Source organism: Heptranchias perlo, chromosome 31 (genome assembly GCF_035084215.1).
Source record: "Heptranchias perlo isolate sHepPer1 chromosome 31, sHepPer1.hap1, whole genome shotgun sequence".
Taxonomy (NCBI): Eukaryota; Metazoa; Chordata; class Chondrichthyes; order Hexanchiformes; family Hexanchidae; genus Heptranchias; species Heptranchias perlo.
In genome coordinates, this window is record NC_090355.1 from 24,009,242 (window position 1) to 24,036,456 (window position 27,215).

At 42.9% G+C, this 27,215-nt stretch overlaps 1 protein-coding gene across 3 annotated transcripts in view; it reads left to right on the forward strand.

Moving 5' to 3' along the window:
* ralgps1 (Ral GEF with PH domain and SH3 binding motif 1) overlaps positions 1 to 27,215 on the forward strand; it is a 540,533-nt gene that overhangs the window by 357,658 nt on the left and 155,660 nt on the right. For all 3 annotated transcript variants that reach the window (XM_067969743.1, XM_067969745.1, XM_067969744.1), the window contains one exon: positions 20,477 to 20,614. In XM_067969743.1, the coding sequence (XP_067825844.1) occupies positions 20,477 to 20,614 (138 nt within the window). The remainder of the gene's footprint in view (positions 1 to 20,476; positions 20,615 to 27,215) is intronic.

A 27,215-nucleotide genomic window follows, 5' to 3' on the forward strand; every position in this document is an offset into this window, starting at 1 on the left:
TAAGTTGCATCGTTTCCTGAACAACCAAGCTTTGGAACAATGTCTGCTTTTCAGTTAAAGAGAGGACTTGATAAGTTATGTGGACAGTCTCATCTTCACAGTCACACCATGGAAAAGAATGAGTGGAGGCGAGGTATCCTGTCTGCTGAGACATCAAGTCACGGAAATGTTCACTGGAAACTGTGAAGATTATTGGCCTGTTTAATTTGTATGATTGTTTGTGTATGGCTTGATTTTTTTTCTAATGCCCTTAAAAGCCATGGCATTTCTCCATGCTTCGTGTCTCCACATCTGTTGAACTTTAGAGGTAATGAAAACAGGATGTAAACAAAACGTTTTAAGTGAACGCAAGTACACCAAGAACCTGGGAAAGAGTTTAAGACTTGTTTCAACTGTAGTCAAAGCTCCGCAGTCATGTACTTAATCCACTAGAAATAAATCTGTGGCAAGAATTTTAAAATAATTATACTTACCGGAAAATAAAGGTATCTAAGTCTTGAGACTTCCACCCTCCATAAACCTGTGTTCATCCAAAACTTTGCTGCCCTTATCCTATTTGCACTGAGTCCTGTTCACCTATCACCCCTGTGCTCACTGACCTATATTGGCTCCCAGTCTAGCAACTCCTCGATTTAAAAAAAAAATTATTATCCTTGTTTTCAAATCCCTCCATGGCCTCAACCCTCCTTATCTCTGTTACCTCCTCCAGCACTGCAACCCTCCGAGATCTCTGCACTTCTCCAATTCTGGCCTCCTTCGCATCCCCGATTTTAATCGCTCCCCCATTGGGGGCTGTGCCTTCAGCTGCCTCGGCCCTAAGCTCTGGAATTCCCTCTCCTCCTTTAAGAAGCTCATTAAAACCTTCCTCTTTGACCAAGCTTTTGGTTACCTGTCCTAATATCTCCTTATGTGGCTCGGTGTTAAATTTAGTTTGATAACGCTGCTGTGAAGAACCTTGGGATGTTTTACTATGTTAAAGGCGCTATATAAATGCAAATTGTTGTTACTGAGATAGAATGAAAATTTGGAAAACTGTTAAACAGAATTGAAGACACAAAGAACATCGTATTAGGTGTACATGCTCCAAAATCTAGCATCCTGAGAAAGTATTGATGACTCTCCGTTGAACGGATTGCCTTATTTACAGCCAATGTGAAAGCTACATTTGCAATGTAAAATAAGAACTGAATCCATTACAAAAGGAAACAGGTACACAGTAACTGTGCACTCGTTTCCTCCTTGGAGACTTACGATAAACTAGGAAATCTTGCTGGGTTCCTTACCCACAGTGCCAACGCGTTCGTTCAACAGATGTTGTCTGACCTGCTGATTGTCTCCAGTGTTTACTGTTTTGTTTTTTGGGGGGAAATCTTGCTGCTTGACTCCTAATAAATATATAAAAACACCATAGTTCTGTAAATGTTCATATTGAGCACACAGTGTTCATGAATGACTGTCCAGGCTAATATTGGCCTCACGGTGGATCTATCAATAAAGCCATTGGGAGGCTAATATTAAAATACTCACTAAATTATATAAAGGTACTGTGTAGTGTTAAAATTGGATAGCTATCTAGTGAAGGATTGAATACTACAGCCTGGTCTTTCATTGCTTCCAAGCCTTTATTCAGAGATTTCCCCTTACAAACACTCCACACCCTACCTAACCTCTCCCAGGACAAGGATACAAGAGAGTCCTGAATTGATACCCACCATCTGAATACAATTAACACTAATTGATATAAATCATACAATTAACATGTAGCTTCACTGTTTTGTGTGTTGTATTATTTTTCTCACATCTTTGTGAAACATCTTGAGACCTTTTTCTACATTAAGGGTGACATCTAAGAGCTGGTTGTAGTAGTAGTTGTTGCAGTACTTGTTATTTTAGTAGTTGTAGTTGTTGCAGTATTTGTTGTATTTGTAGTCGTTGTTTTAGCAGCAGTAGTAGACGTAGAAACCATTCACCAGAAATAATCAGGCACTCAGTTGGAGTTGGTGAGGATTTGCACTTTCCGAAGTTATTTCCTATTAGCCAGTACGCCCAGACCTTTTGTTTGAAATAGTTCTGCCTGAATTCGCAATTTATTTCCTAATTATCTGTTGTGGTGCTATGCTCCTGTATGTCTTTCATTACTAAACAGTGGGGATAAACTGTCTGACAGCAGCAAGAGCAGTACCTTTGTGCCAGCTGGCTTGCCTCTTCTGATGCCAGCTGAGTTGTATAAAAAGTTATTACAAGTCAAGGCAATTTGTAAAATTTAAAGCATTAAAGCACAATTCTATATAATGTGACTGATGGTTAATTTGCAGAAGGCTAGAAGTAGTTGATCAGTGATGGTGTTACCTGTAGATCGTATATTTACTTATTTACCCTGATTGATCTGGTTGACCATTAACCTTGTGATCTTTTCTACAGACAAAGTGCGTTATTCTTATGACACATGGGCAAGGATTCAGGTAATTTGCCAAAGGTGGATGAGCAGCCACATAAAGGCTTGAGAAATTTGATGATTCAGACTGTTGAAATTAGGTGAAAACATTTTAATAACCGTTTTTATCCTGGTGTTGGACCCTAAAAGAAAAACCTGTTGCATTAATGAAAAGCTTACGGCTAATATGCAGCAATGCATAGCAACTGCTTCCGTGTTCATTTACATGGAGCAATTGTTCTAAAACAGAATCATACTTTATAGGACAAGTTTTGTGTGGAGAAAGGTGATTGATGGCTTTAACTCTGCCTACTCCCTCAGAGGCTAAGACAGTAAACAAAATAGATCCGATGCATACCTTCCTCCTGCCCCCTTTCTCCCCCTCACTAGATTGAATGTGTAACCATCCACAAGCATTGAATCAGTCACAAGAAAAATGGGTACAGTAAATGAACACAAAAACAATGTACACTAAAACACCAGGAACAAATATAGGGGGAAAAAAAACACAGACATCAATTTGCTGTACTCACTCGCAGCTGCCTCAACTCAACACGAATGACACAGATGAATGCTTGCATGTGCCCAACACCATTTTTCTTTACAGGCAAGTCCAAGGTAAACCTCACTGCTCATCTGAGATGTAGTAGATGCCTTAACTGGAAGATGCCGTTTCCTTGTGCTTACTTTACGGATTTCTTTCCTAAGAAGTATTGAAAATAGTCCTTACTGATGTAGGAATGCTTCTCTCAGCCCTGATTATTTTTTTGATCCATTTTTATGCACGTTTCACACCGCAAAGAATAGCGATATTATGTAGGGTGTGCGAAGGAAAGTGAAAAAATATTCTAGTTACGTTTTTCATGAATGCTTGACTTTAAAAAATGTGTCCTTATATATGCAACTATTTTGGCTGTCGTGGACTGCTAAATATAATTAATTATACGTCTGAAAATGCTTTACTTGTTGGATTAAATATAGATAGGTAGGTACTTGGGTGTGAGGGTAAGACTCTATTTTAGTCAAAGAGTTCAGATTACGGTACTTCATTAGCTGTCTTGACCAAGTCAGAACCATCAGCAGTTCCCCAAGATTTGAGCACACTTGTGAAATTGTTTCTTTATTTGTACTATATCAATTTTCAATGTGGCAAATCTGGGAATTTTGCACAATTTGCAGCTCGCTGTGAAATATTCCTGTTAATTCGTCCCATATTGGCTGAGTTTGTTTTCTGATATGAAGTGAAATTAAACGATAATTTGGATTGTACAAAACAATTCAACATTTAAGAAGTTTGACACTAAGAATTCTAGGTTAAACACTCGTCCCTTGTGGGGTTCTGAGCTGCACCCACAGTAAAACAAATTGTGTGACCCTGTTGATTAAATGTCACATATTTAAAATATTTCAGTTGGTGTACAGTTGAGGTCATGCTCACATGCTATATAGATATCTGACATCTAATCAAAAGTAGCCACATGTCTGACTTATGTTAACCTCAACTGAGAATTTAAAAGTAACTGAGCTTGAATTAAGTCACCAGTAAAGTATTGAGGGACTTTTCTTCTGATGTATCTTGCTTGTAATGGCTGTATGACATGTTACAATTCGTACATTGATCTTGCAGTTCCCATATCCTACCGATGAAATATGGCGAGATGCCAAATGCTTCTGCTATTTTTGCAAGGTCATCACTTTCCCACTGGTGCCTGCTCTAGTCCTGTTGATTGTGTCGGTGTCAATGCTACCATTGAGCTGCATGCTTTCAATCCAACATGGACTCAGCCTGCCGTCTCCTGGTTGAGAAGAATGTCTCACCACATTGACCACTATCATCTCCATAGATTTCTGGAGATCACACGTCAAAGGTCGTAGTCTCCAAATACTCGTGGCAGACGGAAGCTGTGGAAAAGTCAGCATGCCAAGCTGCTGGCCAACCATACTTACTGTGACTCGAAGGAGATTCATAGAATGTCCAATTAACTGAGATACTGTTACAGACTAATGCTACATGTCTAAAAATACAGTGGAATTTGTTTTGATGTTGACTGTTTTTCCTATATTATATACAAAATTCTTCGCAACTGCACTCAACTGTGCAATAAATAGAGCCTATCACGACCTCAGCCATGCTTGGATATGGAAGGTATTCCACAAGTGGACTCTCAATCCCAATTTGTGGAGCTCAAGAGAAGGTTAGCTTCTGCATCATATGGATCAGTATGCAACATTGCATTTGTGCTGTGACATGACACAGGGAAGGGTTCAAAGAATGGCAGCAAGAATGGTACCAAGTCCTAAATTGATGAGCATTGAAGAAGGCTAAGGGAGTTGAACTTATCTCATTGGAGGAAGGGAGACTAAAGGGGACGACATAGTCCTAGTTTTTAGGATGTGAAGATGTGCTGAACTAGGAGAGGAACACTTGGGATCTAATTAGAATCTAAAGAAACATCAAGTTGATTGGAACTTAAGTAATAGCTACTTCATAGTTAGCATTAACAACGTATGTAATAAACTGCTATCCAACACAATGAATGCAGGCTGGGTTAAAACATTTCATAGAATCTTACAGTGCAGAAGGAGGCCATCCGGCCCGTCGTGCCTCTTCGAAAGAGCTGTCCAATTTTAGTCCCACACCCCAGCTTTTTCCACATAGCCCTGCAAATTAGTCCTCTTCGAGCACGTGTCCAATTGCCTTTTGAAAGTTCCTGTGGAATCTGCTTCCACCACCCTTTCAGGTAGTGCTTTCCAGATCTTAATAACCCTCTGTGTGGGGGGAAAAAAAACATTTCTTCTAATTTCCCCTCTAGTTCTTTTGCCAATTATTTTAAATCCACGACCTCTGGTAACCCGTCCACCTGCTAGAGGAAACAGTTTCTCTCTACTTGCCCTATCACAACCCCTCATAATTTTGAATACCTCTATTAGATCTCCCCTTAACCTTCTCTGCTCTAAGGAGAACAATCCCAGCTTATCCACATAACTGAAGTCCCTCATCCTGATAAACTTCCTCTGCACCCTCTCCAAGGCCTTGACATAGTTCCTAAAGTGTGGTGCCCAGAATTGTACACAATACTCCAGCTGAGGTCTAACCAGTGATTTGTAAAGGTTTAGCATGACTTCCTTGTTTTTGTATTCAATACGCTTTCTTAACCACCTTATCAACTTGCACTGCCACCTTCAAAGATTTGTGAATATGCACCCCCAGGTCCCTCTCCTCTTGCACCCCCCCTCAATATAGTACCATTTAGATTATATTGCCTCTCCATGTTGTTCCTCCCAAATTGCATCACTTCACACTTATTTGCGTTCAGTTGCATCTGCCATGCGTCTGCCCATTTCACCCACCTATCTAAGTCCCCCTACTATCCTCCTCACTATTTACGATGTTACCAAGTTTAGTATCATCCGCAAACTTTGAAATTGTACTCCCTGTACTCAAGTCCGCGTTATATATATATATAAACAAGAAAAGCAATGGTCTTAATACCGACCCCTGGTTGTGCTTTCCGTTTAACATTTTATATCAAGATAGTTCAATTATTTTATATGACCACCACTAATTGCAACCCCTCTCTTCTCACCTAACTCCCTTCTCACCTTGTTACTGTATCCAGGATACCACGCAACTAATTTAATATGCTGCTGTGATGTTATAATGGAAAAGGGACATTGGTCAATGAGAGAATAGATTTCTGGCAAACTGTAAGCAATAACGAAAGAAAGACTGTCAATTGTGCCAGCCTTAAAGTGAGCCTCATGTTGGTTTCCTGACTGGAAAAGACCCCACGACCCCCATGATCCAGCCAGTGGATCTTTCTTCAGTCCATGACACTGATATAATGCCATCATTGAATGATTCAAAGTAAGCCAGGAGTTAATTTGCAATTTAACAACAGCACTGTTACCTCCAAGATTGTGTTCTTTGAAGATTGGATAACGTTCATGAACTGCTTTTGTTGTTTGTGCTGGATCCTGAATCCAAGGATGAAAGAAAGAACTTGTATTCATCTAGCAATCTTCATATCCTCAGGATATCCCAAGTGCTTAACAGCCACTGAATTATTTTTGAAGTGTAGCCACTGTTGTTTTGTAGGCAAACAAAGCAGCTAATTTGAATGCAGCAACAGCAACAAAATGAATGGTGATGTTGGCCAGGACATCAGAACTTTTGGAAAAGTGACATATTTTAGTTTATGTAAGCAGGCAGTCAGATTGCCTGCCTGCTTACATAATCTCACCCGAAAGATTAGAACACAACCTTCTAACTTACTCTTTCATATCCATCCTTCATTACATAGTATTGATGGAACTGAATGAAGCTACTAGGCTTGAGAACTAAGTGAATATAATTCTTAAGATAATGGCTGCATTTAGCTAGAATTTTTTGCCCAATGAAAAGATACAAATAAATAAATGACCTTGATTCTGAAAACTCCTATTCATGTGTGGTTCATGTGTGGTTCTACAAATAGTTCAGTTCACCATGACCAAACTAGGGCTGTTTGATAGTAAGTGTGATCTATTTATTACCACAGAATGTGTCACCATGATTGGAATACATTAACTATCTCCTTTACTATAAAAGTCTGATTTGACATGAATAGGTCATCAATCCCTCTGTAATGGAGCTGCCACATAAACATTTCTCTCGACAATGTGCTTTTGTTATTGTAAACAATTTTACAACACCAAGTTATAGTCCAGCAATTTTATTTTAAATTCACAAGCTTTCGGAGGCTTCCTCCTTCGTCAGGTGAACGATGTGAAAATCACATCGTTCACCTGACGAAGGAGGAAGCCTCCGAAAGCTTGTGAATTTGAAATAAAATTGCTGGACTATAACTTGGTGTTGTAAAATTGTTTACAATTGTCAACCCCAGTCCATCACCGGCATCTCCACATCATGCTTTTGTTATGGCAGAGAGAAAGAGACATCTAAATTTGTTTTAGCTTTAAAAAAATACATACTGTAATTATCTGGCAGTATAAAATTGCATCTTAAATATACTGAAGTTATTTGATTTAAGTACATTTTTTTTTACAAGAAAAGGCACCAGTCTCCAACACTCCCTTCGGATCAAACGCAAATAGTGAAGATCACGTCAAAGCATTCAGAATGTGTAGATATCTAAACAAGATATTGGCCGGCACAGGCACGATGGGCCGAATGGCCTCCTTCCATGCTGTACCATTCTATAAATCTATATTGAGGGCTATTTGTAGTTGGGATAATCTACTTATTTCTAACTGGAACCATGGTTCTTGGGAGTATGGATTAGGCTTTGAGAAATCTTAGTTGTTTGGTGCCCAGTACAAACTTTGCAAGCTTTCTGTAGTCCCAGAAACCAGCTGGGTCAATTTTTGATAGGATTGCACTGAGAGGCTGGGCATTAGCAAGTGATAGCCTTCAGATTGCAATTGTGAAGCTTGCTGAATATTCGGTGAGGTGAATGAAAGGTTACATGTAATATACAGACATCCTGATCGGATCAGCTGCCATCCTCACCTGCCCCAATGCTTATGGCTTTGCCAAGATCACCAATGTCCAGGGCTTCCTGCTCTGTTTGGGTGAGGGTTATGATGTCTGGTACTCCTCCCCTAGTCTTACTCCTCTCTCTGATATTATATGCTGTCTTGTCCTGCAGAAAGAGGGGGCAAGAGTTACTGTTGATAAGGTAAGTGGAGGTATGTAGGGCTTGTCCATATAGTGCTTCTGCTGAAAGCTGGAGAAGAAGCAAGATGGATTGAGGATTTAATAAAGCTGAGCGTGTGCAGTGTGAAGTGAGGAAGCAATCCTGAGAGGAGTTGGTCGTTGTGCAAGTGCTGGGATGTGAGAAGAGCACGCCGTTAATGTGTGGTGTGAAGCCAGCAAAGGAAGAGGGGAGTTTTTTTGGAATGACGAGAGGCGAGCCCTTGTGATTGAAAGCTGAACCGTGTGATGGAAGGGGAGGGAATTGTTAAGACTGGTGGTGGAGGGGGTGAAAGGGACGTCGGCAAGTGTTGTTGAGAGAGATGGAGAGCTGAAGAGCTGTACTCACCCTTGCTGCTCTTGTGAAGTCATTGAACCTCTTCCTATACTGTAGCCAGGTCCTGGGGGTGATTCTGTCCACGCCTACTGAATAGTGGCCCTGGGGATCCCTGGGGAGCAGTACCTCCCTCTTTGCCCTGACCACCTCCACCAGAATCACAAGGGAGGCATCCAAAAACCAGGAGCCAGCCCTCCAACTCATTTCTGGGAGCTGACTTCTGTCCAGTAGTGACAGCTCAAAGCAGGGAATGCAACCTCACTTTAAGAGGTGCATTCCTGCTTTAAATAGGCCTCGGGCAGCCTGCTGGAAATTGCACTGTGAAAATAGGAGGTCTGCCCATATCCCGACGTGATCAGGTGTGCAGTCTGCCAATCAGATTAAAATAAGGCCTGGGAGTTAAAATCACTCGGGCCTCGTGCTGGTGACATCGGGGCAGCTTGCTCGAAATTAGAATCGGGGCTTATATTTTGTGATAATGTCAAACACAACTGTGCTGCTTCCTGTCTTAGAGTCTGATTCAGCTTAAAAATGCTGAGAAGTTTGGCTGCCAGTCAAAAAAGTTTCATATAAATTCAAAGCACTCACTCAAAAGTCGACCATTCTGAGCTTGCACATCGGCATTTTACGACTTCCACCAAAACATTTGCCTTTGTGTCCTGGTGAGCGTCAGTGGCCAGAAGAGAATAACTTCAAAAAACCATTCAAAAATAAATACACAGCCGTTATTATGAACATCATTTTCAACAATGTATTTTTTTCCATTCATGGCATGTTTCGTCTGGCAAGAGTGAGAGACGTATGTGGTATCATTTATTTCTTCTTGGGTACTGGAGTGGAGTATATGCCTGTCTTCCCTGGGAAGTTATTTGTTGGTTTCTCTGGCAGTCTACTAGATTGTCAGATTATCAGACATGTGTCTGACCTTTTTGAAAGCCTTACCCTCATTCATATTACACAGTGGTTTTTGAAAGCATCTCTGTGTATTTCCAGTTTCACATTCCTGCTGTTAAAATCACTCTGATTACCAAACAACTAACCAATTCCCCCTAACCCAAACCATATTCCAACAACCATGGTTCCAGCTAGCAGCAAGCAGATTATTCCAACCACAAACAGTAAAACAGTATATCTGTTCTTGATATTTAAACATTCTGAATACTTTGATGTGAACTCGCCATGTGTTTGATTTGAAGAAAAATATGGTGCATGATTTTAGCTCGGAGCAGGGAACCCAGCTCATCCATAGATATTCCCAACGGAGAACCTGGAAGCCAAATGAGTGTGTCGCAATCTGCGATCGCAACTCAATTGAAGGTAAGTATTTGTGCTTCTGGGTTTCCCAGGCAGCCCGATTGACAGGCTGGCTGCTTGTCATCAGGGAAAGGAGCCACGTATTTGAAGTGGGGGGGGAGGACGTGGGATGGAGAGATCGATCGTGGGCCTTGGAAGAAATCGGAGGGGTGAAGGGACGGTGGGGGGGACATGGATGACATTGGGTGGGCCTTGGAGAAGATCAGAGGGTCCAGCATTGGGGTGGGGGTGTCCAGCATCGGGGTGGGGTGGGGGAGTCGGCAGATTGTGGAGTTCCGAGCCTGGATGAAGCACTCCTGCACCTTCGGGCCCACATGCAGTGCAATAAAGGCACTCACCTCATGGATCCGGCCCTTCCCGCCTGCTTTCACCTGACATGAATCAGAAGCGATGGGAAACCTGACCAGATACGGTTAAATTTGTGTGACATTTCCAATACACAAAAAATTAAGTGCCTAGCTATCTCAATGAGGTACATTGGCCCTTTAAGTATCGGCCCGCCGGCTTTAAGTCGTGACGGGACTTCCGGGTTTCTGTTGCGTGCGCGCATCCAAACACACCTGGGTTAAACCCGGAAGTGGGTGCGTTGTGGTGAAGCAGTCCCGTTCCAAAAATCCACTGTTTTCACTGCCCATCCAGCCCCAACCCACCCGTTCTTGGTTAAAATTGCCCCCATGGTGTCTGATGCCTTTTTTTGAAAAATTGCCCATAAAATGAATAAGTTCTCAGTATGTGAAATGATTTTAGCCACACTTAATGGAGATTAAGAAGGGCGGCAGGGAAAAGCCTGGGAACTACAGACCAGTGAGCCTGACATCTGTAGTGGGTAAGTTGTTAGAGGGTATTCTGAGGGACAGGATCTACAGGCATTTGGAGAGGCAGGGACTAATTAGGAACAGTCAGCATGGTTTTGTGAGAGGAAAATCATGTCTCACGAATTTGATTGAGTTTTTTGAAGGGGTAACCAAGAAGATAGATGAGGGCTATGCAGTAGACGTGGTCTACATGGACTTCAGCAAAGCATTTGACAAGGTACCGCATGGTAGGTTGTTACATAAGGTTAAATCTCATGGGATCCAAGGTGAGGTAGCCAATTGGATACAAAAATGGCTTGACGACAGAAGACAGAGGGTGGTTGTAGAGGGTTGTTTTTCAAACTGGATGCCTGTGTCCAGCGGTGTGCCTCAGGGATCGGTGCTGGGTCCGCTGTTATTTGTTATTTATATTAATGATTTGGATGAGAATTTAGGAGGCATGGTTAGTAAGTTTGCAGATGACACCAAGATTGGTGGCATTGTGGACAGTGAAGAAGGTTATCTGGGATTGCAATGGGATCTTGATCAATTGGGCCAGTGGGCCGATGAATGGCAGATGGAGTTTAATTTAGATAAATGTGAGGTGATGCATTTTGGTAGATCGAATCGGGCCAGGACCTACTCCGTTAATGGTAGGGCGTTGGGGAGAGTTATAGAACAAAGAGATCTAGGAGTACACGTTCATAGCTCCTTGAAAGTGGAGTCACAGGTGGATAGGGTGGTGAAGAAGGCATTCGGCATGCTTGGTTTCATTGGTCAGAACATTGAATGCAGGAGTTGGGATGTCTTGTTGAAGTTGTACAGGGCATTGGTGAGGCCACACTTGGAATACTGTGTACAGTTCTGGTCACCCTATTATAGAAAGGATATTATTAAACTAGAAAGAGTGCAGAAAAGATTTACTAGGATGCTACCGGGACTTGATGGTTTGACTTACAGGGAGAGGTTAGACAGACTGGGACTTTTTTCCCTGGAGAGTAGGAGGTTAAGGGGTGATCTTATAGAAGTCTATAAAATAATGAGGGGCATAGATAAGGTGGATAGTCAAAATCTTTTCCCAAAGGTAGGGGAGTCTATAACGAGGGGGCATAGATTTAAGGTGAGAGGGGAGAGATACAAAAGGGTCCAGAGGGGCAATTTTTTCACTCAAAGGGTGGTGAGTGTCTGGAACGAGCTGCCAGAGGCAGTAGTAGAGGCGGGTACAATTTTGTCTTTTAAAAAGCATTTGGACAGTTACATGGGTAAGATGGGTATAGAGGGATATGGGCCAAGTGCAGGCAATTGGGACTAGCTTAGTGGTATAAACTGGGCGACATGGACATGTTGGGCCGAAGGGCCTGTTTCCATGTTGTAACTTCTATGATTCTATCTATGATTATGAAGAATGTTCTTTCTTTTCACTCCCCCTTCTCCCTCTTGATCACGTTGACTCCTCGCTGTGAGGTATGGTTTCTTTGGCCACAATCTCCCCCTAGCACTTCGCCAATTGGCCGTTATTTATGTGTGTGTTTTGACAGAGTGTTGAGTGTTGGGAGACTATCGCAGGGGACATCACAGCCAAACCTATCCAACTGCGGAGAACGTCACGTCTGTGCCAGATGCTGTCCACATCTGGAGTCTGCGTGCACAGACTTTGGACTGGAGTTGCAGTATAATGATCACAGTAGCAGTCCGAGCCAATTTTTCCCTTCCCTAACCTGGGAGTGTTGAGGGGTGTTGTAGCACCTGCATCATCCCCCCTCACTGAGTCCAACTACCCAGCGCAGACCAGGAACAAACCTGGGACAGTGTTGAAATGTATAGTTCAGCGATTCACAAGATAAACTCACTGGGCTATAGGGGTAGCAAAACATTTTTTAAATCCACTGTGCATACCTGAACATAACAGGCAAGTACATGTCTTTTTTTTTTAGAAAAAAAATTATTGAAAAAGTTGTTTCCACTTGCTCAGTGTTAAACTGTGAGGTGCGGGAATGTCAGCGCTGGTACGTGCTCTGCAAACAGGTCCCGTTTATTTAGGAGGAAGAAGCGGGAGGTAGTCAGGCTGGTTGTTCAGTCGCCACTGGTTAGTCATTCACCACCATCCAGTTTATGGTGACGGAGAAACAAAGTAAAAAAAAAAATTGAGATTCCTGGAACCAAAAAGGTGCATTTAATTTTTGACAGGTTTTTTTTGCAGTCACGTGATCCTGAAGTACCAGAACGTTCATTCATTCATTCAATTCCTAGTTATTACTGTGAGCAAACTATAAGAAGACTGCCCCTTTCCAGGTTAGCACCATTATTTTTGTCTTCAATTTTAGATATCTGAATTTCAGCTGGCCTAAAACTCCGGCTTAACTCTTCTGAGTGGTTTATTTCAGCCTTGATTAGTTTAAATGCTGCTGATGAGAGAAAACAAGTGAAGCTGTTCTCTCTCCCACCCCATAGGCTCAGATTCATTGATCTGATCCTATCATATTGTAAAAGCAGAGAGTGAGTATCCCTGACAGCTTGGTGTGTAAATGCACCATCTGGTGTGGTATTAGCCATGGAGATCAGAAGGTCCCTCGGTTGACCTGCAGCCTCTGCTGCGTTATCTGCCTTATTCATAGCAGTAAGACAATGAAGCATGGGCTGTGCCTATTCTAACAGAAGGTAGTTACAGTGAGCAGCCTACACAGCTGACTTCTGTTTTTAGTATTCCATTTTATCTAATCAAGATGGAGCAATGCAAGTCACTATTTGCAGATAACCAGCAGCTGCCTGCAGCCTGTGTTCGATGGACAACTTAAGCTGCAGAGCTGACTGCTTAATTATTTCTTGCCACAATCCTTGTGTAACAATTGCGTTCTGGATTATTGATGTAGTGTTAAAGTAATAAACAAAAAAAAGGACAAGCATAGGGAGTAGCATTCCAATACAATCAGTGCTTCAGTATGCACCAGGCTTACTTGTCTTGTGTTCCCAAATTCCAGTAAACACGAACAGTACGTTTGACTGGGGAGAGGATTAACTGGCTCGCTGTAACATTATGCAGAATACTGCCAACTATTGCCATTTTTCCGACCTAACTGCCGTATTTTAATTGGCCCACTAACAAAGCAAATGCCGTTTGGTCTCTCACTTGAATAGATAATTTACTAAAATATTTTTTTCCCATTTTTCAAGTCAATTATCTCTTTGTCAAACACATAACTCTGTAGAAAGTCAGTTGGTAGGAGAAGCCGTATTCTTCCACGTTGCTGATTTGTTTCTGCTTTCAAAAGTATTTAACCTGACTCTCTACAGATTATTGTATTTGGTTACGTGTCATACAGAAACATGGATCTCCTTTTCTGTACTTGCAAAGCTACAGATGAGTAGCGATTTCCTTATGACATTTAAAGTTTCTCCATTCAGTTAGTAGCTCAGTGCTCATGGACACTATGTATCCACAAAGCATTCCTGGAAAGTGTATTCCAGTCTGTTTTGTTTTTGTAGCTTCTTAATGTAAAACAGCCAAATATGAGCAGTTGGAGTAGATCCATCAGACAGTGAGTTGCTGTTCACATTGAGTTTTTTGTAGGTTTTAGGTCATATGAAGCTACATTTATTTCAATGCTATCCTTGTCACTTTGCATATTTTTTCTAGAGCTGATTTGTTTTGTTTGGAGGTTGGTATCTACTGGTGAATTAGATGGAATAGAAATGTACATTTATTGTTCTCTAATATTTAAAAATGGCACCAATAATTACCCAACTAAATAAACAGGATGCAGCATATCACAGATCAATAAATACTGTAGTCAGAGCTTTAACCTATTCACCACTGACTCCTCAATCGCTGTTTGATTTTAACAAATGTAACATGTGTATTTATCACCCCATCAGAGGATTACGGTCACATGATAGTTCACTCATTTACATAGCAGATCGGATTCTGATCAGATCTTTAAATTGTAATATGACTTCATCTCCATTAGGACTTACAGGGTACTGGGTGCCTGAAGCTGTATATCTGAACACCATGATTACTGTCAACCTGCCCGCCTGCCTTTGTGACTGGTAACGCTTCGAGCAGTTGTCCTTGGCTTGAAGGAGGGTGACTTGGATGTGGCCAATGAAAAGACACAAATGCTTTACAAAGATCGAAAACAATGCCTCCGAAATGGTTCCAAATATTACTTAAATTGCACTTGCATATGCTAATTAATTTTAAGGAATCTTACAACACCAGGTTATAGTCCAACAATTTTATTTTAAAATCACAAGCTTTCGTAGATTATCCCCTTCGTCAGGTGAAGGGGATAATCTCCGCAAGCTTGTGATTTTAAAATAAAATTGTTGGACTATAACCTGGTGTTGTAAGATTCCTTACATTTGTCAACCCCAGTCCATCACCGGCATCTCCACATCATAATTAATTGTGGCATGGTTTTTTTAAGTTGTTTAAGAACAGCAACTATAAAATTGCTAAATTGTTGTTGTGTTCATCTGGCTACAGTAAATATTAAAAAAGCACGTTTTTTTCCCATTGTTTAAAATAAACATTGTTTAGCGTCAGTGACCAAAATGTTGTCTGGGTGCAAGGGATTCTATCATTACACAGCTTTTACCAGACTGAAGTGTATGTCCCATAAAAACACAGCAGTAAACTATCATTGCGTGATAGCAAAGGTGCCAAAATGGTTGCAATTAATGGTGAAGATGGAAGAATCATTTCCAAACAGGCGCTGGATCTAACAGTTTAATGGTGGAACTATAACTGGGCTATCATAGTGCAGTTGTTCAAGTTTATAACAAAGCACCAGTAACATTGGAGCCATATTGTTCAATAGAGCTTTATCTGAGAGAAGTTTAAAGGGGCACTGTCTTCACGGAAAAATGTTTGCGAACCTTTTATTATTTAGGAAGGAAGAAGTGCTGTCTTTCACATTTGTCAGGATCATGTCAGATGCAAGTAATACGATGTTTTTGGATACTTGTAGACAAAAAAACACAGTTTGGCATATTTGATTGTAGGCCCTGGATTTGGAGAAGTCAGACTGAACAAAACCCAGCAAAAGGTGGGTTCAGTTTGTTCTGAATGGTCAAAATTTGCTACTTGGAAAGCATTAAATGGCATTGCATGAAGACGGCATTACTTTAATATCCCACTGTGTTATTATTTTACCAAACCTTAAATAAAGGTTTGTGATTGTTGGATTGTGATGGCCAATACTAGACTCTGTGAATGTTCCACTCGTACAGCACAAATACTGACAATTGATTGCCAAACTCCCAATGGTTATATGCTTCACCTGGACATCAGCAGTGAAGGGTAGTGAGGGAAGTACTTTGTTTGGCTTTGCCATTACGACACTACATTAAAGCTAATAGAAAGCTTGGTCAGAATTCTTAATCAGGAGTGCAGTAACTATTGTCCTGAAGGCTTAGCTGATTAAAACAGCAAGTACTGAGTGATACAGAAAGTTCAGATCAGAAGATTCCAGGTTCAATTCTTTGGTATGTGCTGAGTTTGTTGATCTCAGATGGGCCTCAGCAACTCTAGGTTCGGGGGAAAAAAACGACTTGTACGTATATAACATTTTTTCCTATCACTCAAAAATGACTTGAAGCACTTCAATTTCAATGCAGTGACTGTTATTGATAAAGAGAGAAAAGTCAGCTAAGATTTCTGCCCTTGATAACTACCCAGCAACCCCTGCAGGACATTGACTGGGGATAAGATCAGCCTCCATTGTGATGTCCTTGTGGTGAATTGATTTGTGCATAATAATGGCCACCAGGATGTGGTACCAGAGGGCAAATGGTGCTCGTGGAGCTATACCCTAGTATGGAGCAAATGCATTCAGGAAAAGAGGGGAAGGGAGAAAATGGGTGAGGAAAGAGAAAAAAGGTACAATGGTCCAACTCAGATGGCAGAACAATTGGTGGAAGAACATAAACAAATCTCAACCAGGAGAGCGCATTATTCTTCAGTGGAATGTCGTAGGTTAAACTTTCAGGTTTGCTTGACGTTAACACTGTCTCAAATTGTGGAAGAGTTTTGTTAGTTTCAGCAAGGCAGCTACACCCTCTAACAATCATATTGCATTGTTGGCTCAAATAGTTGGATGGTTTAGGAAATCCTATCCAGTCAGCCAGATTTTCACATCTATTGGCTGATTATATTGCTGGTTGTGTTGGTGAGACATTCTACCTGCAGAAGGAAAGGAAAGAAATCCTGAAAGCACCCAATGTACCCAACTCCAATCACTATTCTTAACTGTTCATAAAACACCTTTTGAAAGTTCTGAGTTGGGGGAAATTGGCAATATGAAAGAAATTCAAGACACGTATCAAAAGCAGATTTTCGTGTCAACTCCAAATCTCTCTGATGCATGTGCTACAAATCTCGTAGGAAGTGGGATAGCCGACAGGAAAAGATCAGAAACCTGTTCGAGGAAAAGGAAAACAGTTTTGTTGCTTGGATGACGAATATAGAAATAATAAATACAAGCTCAACTGAGCAAGAGCTGTCAAGGGTGATAGGACGTAACCAACTGTTCAGCGTTTCCAACACAACTTATTCTTCAGCTGCTTTTTTCTGTCCACTGCTCCTTTGCAGCAGTTAGAATATGCACCATAACTTAGTCATTTTTCAATTGTACAGACCTCCCTTAGCTGTCAACATGTACAAGCAATGAAAGACATAATGCTGCTTCTCACTTGTGAGATATGCATGCTTCAGGCATTTAGTGCAAGTGTTTTGTGAAGTACTTCATCTGTTAGGAGTTGTCAATGATTTATACCCATAGGAATGAGGTGCAGATGGCTTAGGTTACTCATAAAAGAGTTTGCCACACTTGCAGTTTGTGATCCACAGACTCCACAAATGAGATCAGATATCGCAAGAGACGATGTTCTGAGGTGAAGTAGCTGTGCATGATGTCAATGGAAAGAATTAAGAGTTTTAAGTTGCATTAGTTTATAGGAAACAAGTTTTAGACGGTTAGGCACAGTGCAGCATGTGTGCAGTTGTTTTCACAAGATCAGCTGCTGCAAGATAAATCACGTTGAATATGTATGTTAAAAAGCTGAATTCAGCGCTGAGCTCTCATAAATTGAAGAAGTTCTATTTATGCAATATTTGGGAAACTCCCATCAGCTTTTGAGGATGCTCTCTGCTTCTTCAGCGTGGCCATTGTAAATCTCTCTGCACTGCTTATTTTAGTTTTTGCATGAATTCCTGTTGAAAATTCCAATCCCATGTTCTTGCACTTTGCTGTAGAACATGGCACCTGTAAAAGGAGATTAGGTGACATCCAAAGTGTCAGGTGAAGTGGAGTTAAATTGGTTAACAAATTCTCTGCTCAGTGTTCTGAACCATGTTTCTCTGTGTTGTCGAGAAGTCCAGACTGCAACATTATGGAACTAAAACAAGACCGACAATGTTGCAAATACACAGCAGGCTAGTCAACAACTGAAAGAGAAGGACAGGCCAATGGTGAGACCCTTCATCAGGACTTGGACTAGGGCTCTCATCCAAAAACCTATCTTTTCTCTTTCAGATTCTGACTGGTCTACTGTGTATTTCCAGCATTTGCTTTTATTTGTAATGCATTTTTTATGCCAATTTTTTCATGCATTCTGAGTAAGATGGCTTTACTGTGCTTTGCATATTCTCTGTAAATGAGCCGTGTTGGTTTCCACATAATTGACAAAACAACAACATTTAGCTTTTGCTATGCCTTGCAATTCTGTGGAAAATTTTCTACCACACAGCTACCAACCACAAGAAAGTCACAGTGCTGTTTATGAGAGTGCATTGCAAGAGAGAAAAGCAGTGGGATACCCTTTTGGTATGGGCTTTGTAGCTGTTCATTTGTCCAGCAGCCAACAGCAGAAAAGAGATTTGAAAACAGCTATTCATTGCTTTTTTTTATATACAGTCATAGATCGATGTACTAATTAGCTCATTTAGTCTTAACAGCAAACAGTAGTGTTTGGGGCTGGGTGGATCCTGCAAAGGTAAAACCTAACCTCATTTACAGGATTTTCATGAAATTGACAGATTATTTCTGGAATGCGGGGGGAAGGTATGAATTAAGAGTGCTGAAGCAGACTCCACATTTGTATTGTGATTTAAAATAAATATAATTTAAATATTTCTAGATTATCACAAATCTTGTATTCCACAGCTGAGGAAGATCTTTGTAGCCCATTCATGACTTCTTCATGACTCAGCCCTTTTGGTGGACCAAATCTCTTCATTCCCCACAGTTCCCTGATTTGTATCCCCAATTTGTCCACTAATTATAGAATCATAGAAGTTTACAACATGGAAACAGGCCCTTTGGCCCAACATGTCCATGTCACCCAGTTTATACCACTAAGCTAGTCCCAATTGCCTGCACTTGGCCCATATCCCTCTATACCCATCTTACCCATGTAAATAAATTATTAAATTGCACAGCTTTTTTGTGTTTGTAAGGTGCTGGGGAATGGAATACATTCCTCCACTGTTAACATCAAGCAGTCTAATCAGATGTAGCACACCCAGATGTAGACGAAAGCTCCCTTTACTTTGCACCAATAGGAGACCTCAACTCCAATCTCAGAAGAGCACCCCTACTTGTACCAGTGTGGTATCTGTTCCGTTTTTCACACCAATCGTTCTGAAGCATGTCTGAGAGATATTGCCAATTGGTGACAAAGTAAATGTAGTTCTGTACTGTCGACTCATGCCCAGTAGGAACTCGGTTCAGACCGACCAAACTCATTTCACATAGGAACCCTACAGCCAGCAAACAAAGGAGACTTTCAGTCCATCAGTCTGGGCTGGATTTGAACCCATGTCCTGGAGGTGAAAGGCCAGTATCAAATGCCTGGTGCCTCATGTTCAATGTTTTAAGGATTATTTTTTTTAGCAGGAAAAGAACCATTCCGTTAACTGTCACTGATATCAACAATAATAATATAGGGGCCAATTATCCTGACCCTTCCACGCAGGCAAGTAAAGGTCAGGAAAAAGTAGGAGACCCATGATACTTCCTCGGGATTTCTTGGCCTTTTCTGGGGTGGTGGAGCTGGGCCTGTGCCTGCAATAGGTGCAGGCCGAACAATGGCATGCAAATAAAGCGGGAGGGGGCATTGCCGGCCTCCCTCCTGGATATGCATTGTGGGGCATCCAAATACAGGGGCGCCCCAAAATGCTGGCATTAGGCTTGCACTGGGAATCCACCTCAGACAGGAGGATCTGAGGGGCCAGCAGCAAGCTTGAAGAGAAGCCCCAAGATGAGTTTTTTAATCCACTGAGTAGCAGATCTATCAGGGCTTCTGGTTGCTGGAGCACAACAGTCATTAGGCCCCGAAGCTGATGGCGAAGAATACAGCTTCGAACTTCAGAGGCCGACAGCTGGATTACAACCTCCGCCCCCTTTAACTGGCACTGAGCCTGGATAGATGCAGGTGCGCTGCTCCTGTACAGCGTCAGCGAGGAAAAGTCAGCCCCATGTCTCTAGTATTGTCAGAGTAGCAAAATAACAGAATATTTCTTCATTTGTTGCTCTATTCAGAAGTGTTGCTTGTGTTAGTCATCTTGCGTGAATTGACAGTGACATCCAAACGATCTACTACAAAATAATACTAAAAGCAAGTTAACTGTTCGGCCGAAATTTCTACCAAGATGAAAAAGAAGAATGATTACAGATCACTTCTGGTCCGTTTTTGAAAATGATATAACATGAGAAATTTTCACTACGTTTCTGTCGTCATATTTAATAATGTGTAGCTCTGGCAGTTTGGAGAACATAATTTTTTATAGGGGTCATAAGAAAGATGCTCTGAAATTCAAAGGGTTCTTTTCTAATATCATACTTTTTTTATCGAAGTTTTGGATTCATAGTCTAACCTGCAAAATTATGTTTCAATTTCAGGAATTTACCTGTTGGACTTGATCTATATTGACTCTGCCTATCCGGCTTCAGACAGCATCATAGAGAACGAGCAGAGGTCGAATCAGATGAACAACATGTTGAGGATAATTTCGGATTTACAAATGTCCTTCAATTGTGGTTTGTATTCAGTTTTTGTTAAGTTCTTTTTGTTTAAGTAAACCAGAATCTTGGAGTCAGATAGTGACAATATAAGCACAGTTTTAAAATGCTAATATTATTTATTTGGCTAATTGGAGTTCTGGGGTAGATTTTTGTTTTCACTTGCCTGTTGTATAACCCGCCTGATTATCATTTCATTCAGAACAAAAATCTATCCCCTGGATTCTAATTTTTAAATTCTTGGTTTTTTTCTTCTCTCTGGACTTTTAATTTGCATTAGGTTAACATATTATTCAGAATTATTTTCTCAACAATATTCACCACTCCTGTCCTTCCTCAAAAGAGTTGACTTCTCACTGGGACTCAGTAACAGTTAGCTTATGAACAGCTAGCTTCAAAGTGAATTTTCACCTAAAACAGTGGCAGAGGTACATTTTATTATTTTACCTGTTCAAGGAGTGATAATAAATTGAGAATCTCACTATGAGAACTGTATTCCAGTCATTCATGTAATCTATGTAAAATTTTCTTCACTCAGAGGGTTGTCAATCTTTGGAATTCTCTACCCCAGAGGGTTGTGGATGCTGAGTCATTGAGTATATTCAAGGCTGAGATAGATAGATTTTTGGACTCTAAGGGAATCAAGGGGTATGGGGATCAGGGGCGAAAGTGGAGTCGAGGCCAAAGATCAGCCATGATCATATTGAATGGCGTAGCAGGCTCGGGGGGCTGTATGGCCTACTCCTGCTCCTGTTATGTTCTTATAAGTCACTTTGTTGTTCTAGTTGTGCCCGGTCTCACTTAGAGTGCTTTTCAGTCCACCTTCTGGAAAGACAGGAGAACGCACTTAACCGAATAACTAGGGCAGTAGAGAAGACTTTAAACTAAATAGAGGGGTGGGGGCTCGGGTGGGGCGAAGTTTAGATTGATAAAGAGAAAAGACAAGGAAGTAGTACAGGAAAATAAGGGGAGTAACGATAAACAGAATGTGTCAGGAAGGGACAGGGCGTACAAACATAAGAGTGCACGAGCAAATGGGGCCGGGGTAGGAAAGAATGGTAAAAAGACAAAATTAAAGGTTCTTTATCTGAATGCACGCAGCATTCGTAATAAGATAGATGACACAAATAGAAACAAATGGATATGATCTCGTGGCCATTACAGAGACGTGGTTGCAAGGTGACCAAGGTTGGGAGCTAAATATTCAGGGTTATTTAACATTTTGGAAGGATAAGAAAAAAGGTAAAGGTGGTGGGGTAGCTCTGTTAATAAAGGATGAAATTGATATAATAGTGAGAAATGATCTTGGCTCAGAAGATCAAGATGTCAAATCAATTTGGGTGGAGGTAAGAAATAGCAAGGGAAAGAAATCACTGGTGGGAGTAGTATATAGGCCCCCTATCACTAGCGACACTATAGGGCAAAATATAAATCAGGAAATAAGGGGGGCTTGTAAAAAAGGTAATACAATAATCATGGGCGATTTTAACTTTCACATAGATTGGTCAAATCAAATTGGCAAAAATAGCCCTGAGGAGGAATTCATAGTGTAATAGGGACTGTTTCTTAGACCAATACGTCTGGGAACCAACCAGGGAACAGGCCATTTTAGATCTGGTAATGGGTAACGAAACAGGATTAATTAATGATCTCAAAGTAAAGAATCCCTTGGGAAGCAATGATCATAACACGATAGAATTTCACATCCAGTTTGAGAGCGAGGATCTTGGGTCAGAAACTACTGTATTAAACTTAAATAAGGGCAATTATAAAGGAATGAGAGCAGAATTGGCTAAAGTGGACTGGGTAAACAGATTATAGTATGATGGTGGATAAGCAGTGGCAAACATTTAAAAAGATATTTTATGACTCGCAACAAAAATATATCCCTGTGAGGAGGAAACACTCCACAAAAAGGGTGAACTAACTATGGCTAGCTAAGGAAGTCAAGGATGGTGTCCGGTTAAAAGAAAAAGCACACAACATGGCAAAGATTACTGGTAAGCCTGAAGATTGGGAAAACTTTAAAAACCAGCAAAGGATGACTAAAAGAATAATATAGAGGGAGAAAATAAATTATGAGAGTAAACTAGCAGAAATATAAAAACTGACAGTGAAAGCTTCTACCAGTATATAAAAAGGAAGAGGGTAGCTGAAGTAAACATTGGTCCCTTAGAGGATGAGACTGGGGAAATAATAATGGAAAACAAGGAAATGGCAAAGGAATTGAACAGATATTTTGTATCTGTTTTCATAGTAGAATAAACAAATAACATACCAACAATAGTAGAAAATCAAGGGGCAAAAGGGAGGGAGGAACTAAAAACAATCACTATCACTCGAGAAAAAGTACTAGGTAAACTAATGGGTCTAAAGGCTGACAAGTCCCCTGGACCTGATGGCTTGCATCCGAGGGTCTTAAAGGAAGTGGCTACAGAGATAGTGGATGCACTGGTTGTAATCTTCCAGAATTCACTAGATTCTGGAAAGGTCCCAGCGGATTGGAAAACTGCAAACGTTACACCCCTATTCAAGAAGGGAGTGAGACAGAAAGCAGGTAACTATAGACCAGTTAGCCTAACATCTGTCATTGGGAAAATGCTAGTATCCATTATTAAGGAAGTAGTAGGAGAGCATTTGGAGACTCATAATACAATCAAGGAGAGTCAACATGGTTTTATGAAGGGGAAATCGTGTCTGACAAATTTATTTAGAGTTCTTTGAGGAAGTAGCGGGCAGGGTGGATAAAGGGGAAACAATGGATGCAGAATATTTGGATTTCCAAAAGGCATTCGATAAGATGCCACATAAAAGATGACTGCACAAGATAAGAGCTCATGGTGTTGGGGGTAATATACTGTCATGGATAGAGGATTGACTAACTAACAGAAAACTAAGAGTCAGGATAAAAGGGTCATTTTCAAAATGGCAACCTGTAACTGGTGAGGTGCCGCAGGGCTCAGTGCTGGGGCCTCAACTATTTACAATATATATCAATGACTTGGATGAAGGAATGGAGTGTTTTGTGGTCAGATTTGCTGATGATGCAAAGATAGGTGGAAAAGCAAGTTGCGATGAGGACACAAAGGGCCTGATATTAGGAGGGAGGTGGGTTGCCAGCGGGGAGTCGACTGGGTGCGTGGGTAACGGGCCCAGTGAAATCGGTGTGCTCCGCACGCGATCGCAGCCTAATTGAAGGTACTTGCGCGTGCTTCCGGGTTTCCCATTGCAGACCTGCGCAGCGGGCGCTCTGCGCACCCGCATCACAGGCCGTCAGCAGGAGGAGCCCTAATTAAAGGGGCAGTCCTTCAATGCTCCTCCTGCAGCAAAGAGCCATATTGGCAGCATGGAGCAGGCCAGAGGCAAGGCTGCTCCAAGGTTCTCTGACTCCTCACTCCAGGTGCTGCTCGATGGGGTCAGGAGGAGAAGGGAAACATTTTTCCCATCGGACGGGAGGAAGTGGCCTGCCTCTGCCACCAAGAAGGCCTAGCTCGAGGTGGCAGAGGAGGTCACCAGCAGCAGCAATGTCGCCCGAACCTGGGTCCAGTGCAGGAAGCGCTTTAATGACCTAACCAGGTCAGCCAAAGTGAGTATACTTACGCATTCTCCCACACTCCTTCTTACACATCACCTCCACCACCACACAACTCCTTCTGCACTGCCACCACAACGCTCTCGCATCACTCCTCACATCCACTCAACCATCATCCTCACCTTGCCTGCAAGTACTCACCGCCCCAGTTCCCATTTGAACACTACCACGCAACCCAATCCTCATACAATCTCATGGCTGTGTCTCACACACACCCTCTCATGCATCTCCCTCACGGTCACCCCCACCCACACCAATGCATGCAGCGGGTCACTATGCAACCATCACTCAATCACGCCTCTCTGTGTTTTGCCTCGATAGGAGAAGAGATGCCAGAATGCCCGGGAGAGGGCACGGACTGGAGGGGGCCCGCCACACCAGGTGGTCCTAACGGATGCCGAGCAGCAGGCACTAGAAATAAGCCGCACGCTGGAGTGCCTGTCCGTGGCGGATGCCGAGACTGGGAGCGCACAAGCGGCTGGTGACAGAAATCTAACACTTAGCACTCACGATAGCGAATGATCTTAACATCACTTGGCATCTGCAGCACCTCAACATCTGTCACATGGCTTAATATTGCTTTCTGTTCTCTTGCAGGGCCATCTGCGAGCGCCGTGACTGCGGAGGGCGATTCCTCAGAGGACCTGCCAGCCTCTGAGGGGGCATCGTCACATCTGAGCCAGCCATCCACCAGTGCAGATACGCACACCTCGGTGGGTCCCTGTCCTCAGTTAATTGGGGTTGCACATGGTGAGTCACCCCGCACGTGAGCACGAGCAGACCCTGGTGGCAGGGGCAGCTGTGGAGAGTCCGCGTCACTGGGAGCACTCTTCTCCAGGCTCTGCTCAGCTGGACCCAGATGCTGAACCCTGGGGGCCAGCCATGAAAAGGAGAGTCATCGAGGGCCAGCAGCACATTGCCGACGTACTGGAACAGTTGCCACGCGCACTCTCCACAATCGCGCAGAAGATGGAGGAGTCCAACTCCTGCATGAGTGGAATGGTGGCACAGGTAAAGGAGGATATCTCCGAGATAGTGTCACAGGGACGTGAAGGCATCTCTGAGATCGTGTCGCAGGTAGGTGCGGGAATGTCTGCGATGGAGGGAAGGCTAGCCTCCATCGAGCTTCAAGCACGTCTCAACAATGAGTCCATTCAGGCCCTGACCACGGCCGTTCAGATTCAGGGTGAGCAACATTCTGCTGCCTTAAACAAGCTGACATATACGTTACAGCTGGCCTTCCGGGGCTTCAAACAAGTCCTCCAAACTGTCGTCCAGCAGGGTGGAAGGAGTAATGTGGGCCTGGCCCAGGAGAGGGATGATGGCAAAAGGGGAAATGGAAGTGGGGACACCACTCAAAGCGCTCCCATGTCTCACCCATTGCCCCCCTCTCAACCAATACCCACAATGCTGCCTCCTCTCCAGGTGGCCGAGTCTGCCCCTGCACAGGTGCAGGTGGAGCAGTCTTTGGAAGGGCCCTCACATCTGCGCAAAGCATCTCATCAGTCAGGGCATGGACAAGAGCAACCGACCACTACCTCTGCTGAAGCCACAGGGGTTGCACCACGTAGGGGTTCCCGTAAACGTAAGGCTAAGGTTTTGAGCACGAAGGGGATGCACAAGGGTATATGACGGAATGTCATGTTTTTCATTTAGATTTGTTTCTTTTGCCAACCACATTAAATTTTGTTATCGCCACTACTGCTACGTCTTTGCAAATCTTGACTGGTTTGTGCAATAATGCCCTTTCCTGAGGATCACCATGAAGACCCACACCTGATGCCACCCATTGGGTCACTGCAGAGTGGGCGTAGGTGTATTTGCAGGGCTTTATTGTGCAGACGACTGAGAGATGCCGGCAATGTCCCCAGTGGCACCCTGGAAGGATCCGGAGGAGAAGTTGTTGAGGGCAGTGGTGACTTTGACAGCGACAGGTAAGAAGATGGTGCTCGGGCCAGCCGGGAGCAGCTCGGCATGAAGGAGGCTGCAGATGTCCACGTCGACATGTCGAGTGACTCTGAGCCTCCGTATGCACTGCTGCTCAGAGAGGTCCAGGAAGCCGAGCCTCGGTCTGTAGACCCTGTGGCGAGGGTAGGGCCTTCTGCGACGCATCTGTCTCTGCGGTTGCCCTCCCTCCTGCTGTGCAGGTGGATGTGTCACAGCATTGTATTGTGGAGCTCCACGTGTCAGAGGTGGACGGCATGGCCGGAGAGGCTGGTGATGCTGTTCGTCCTCCGAGGAGGTCATGACTGCAGCTATGGCGGCCCCCATCCAGAAGATGTACGTTTGAGGGGGTCTGCAAGGTAGGTAAATGTGTCTGCACACCGGGGTTGAGGTTCCAAGTTGGTGAAATTTAGTGTTGGGGAGGGTGGTGGAGGCCAAACTTTGTCCAAAGTGACAGAGTGGCCTCCTGCAATGAGTGAGGGTCTCCCTCCCCACCCCCCCCCCCCCACAACCTGTCAAATGGACCTTTGCAGCTCCCACTGGCTGGTGGCCGCAACACGTCTGTTTCAACTTGGAGTGTTTCCCCCAGTACGGGAAACACGCTCTGTTGAGATGAAAATCCCACCCCTCCTAAAATATCCTCCCAACCAGGTCTGCAAACGACCTGAACTATGTAATTAATTGCTTTAAGTGGGATCCTGCTGGTTTTAATTGCTGGTGGGAGTCCCGCATGTGGGGGCTGAACGCACATCTAAGCGCGTCATTGGGGAACCCGGAAGTGGGTGGGTTGGAGCCGGGCTCCGGACCTGCCTCGGGAACCCCCAATTTTAGGAGCCCCCCCCACCGCGAATGCACCCACTCGGCCATCCGGCAGACAAACGGAATATTGGCCTTTATTTCTAGGGGGATGGAGTATAAAAGCAGGGAAGTCATGCTCCAACCATATAGGGTGCTGGTGAGACCATACCTGCAGTACTGCATACAGTTCTGGTGTCCTTATTTAAGGAAGGACATACTTGCATTGGAGGCAGTTCAGAGAAGGTTCACTAGGTTGACTCTGGATATGGAAGGGTTGTCTGATGA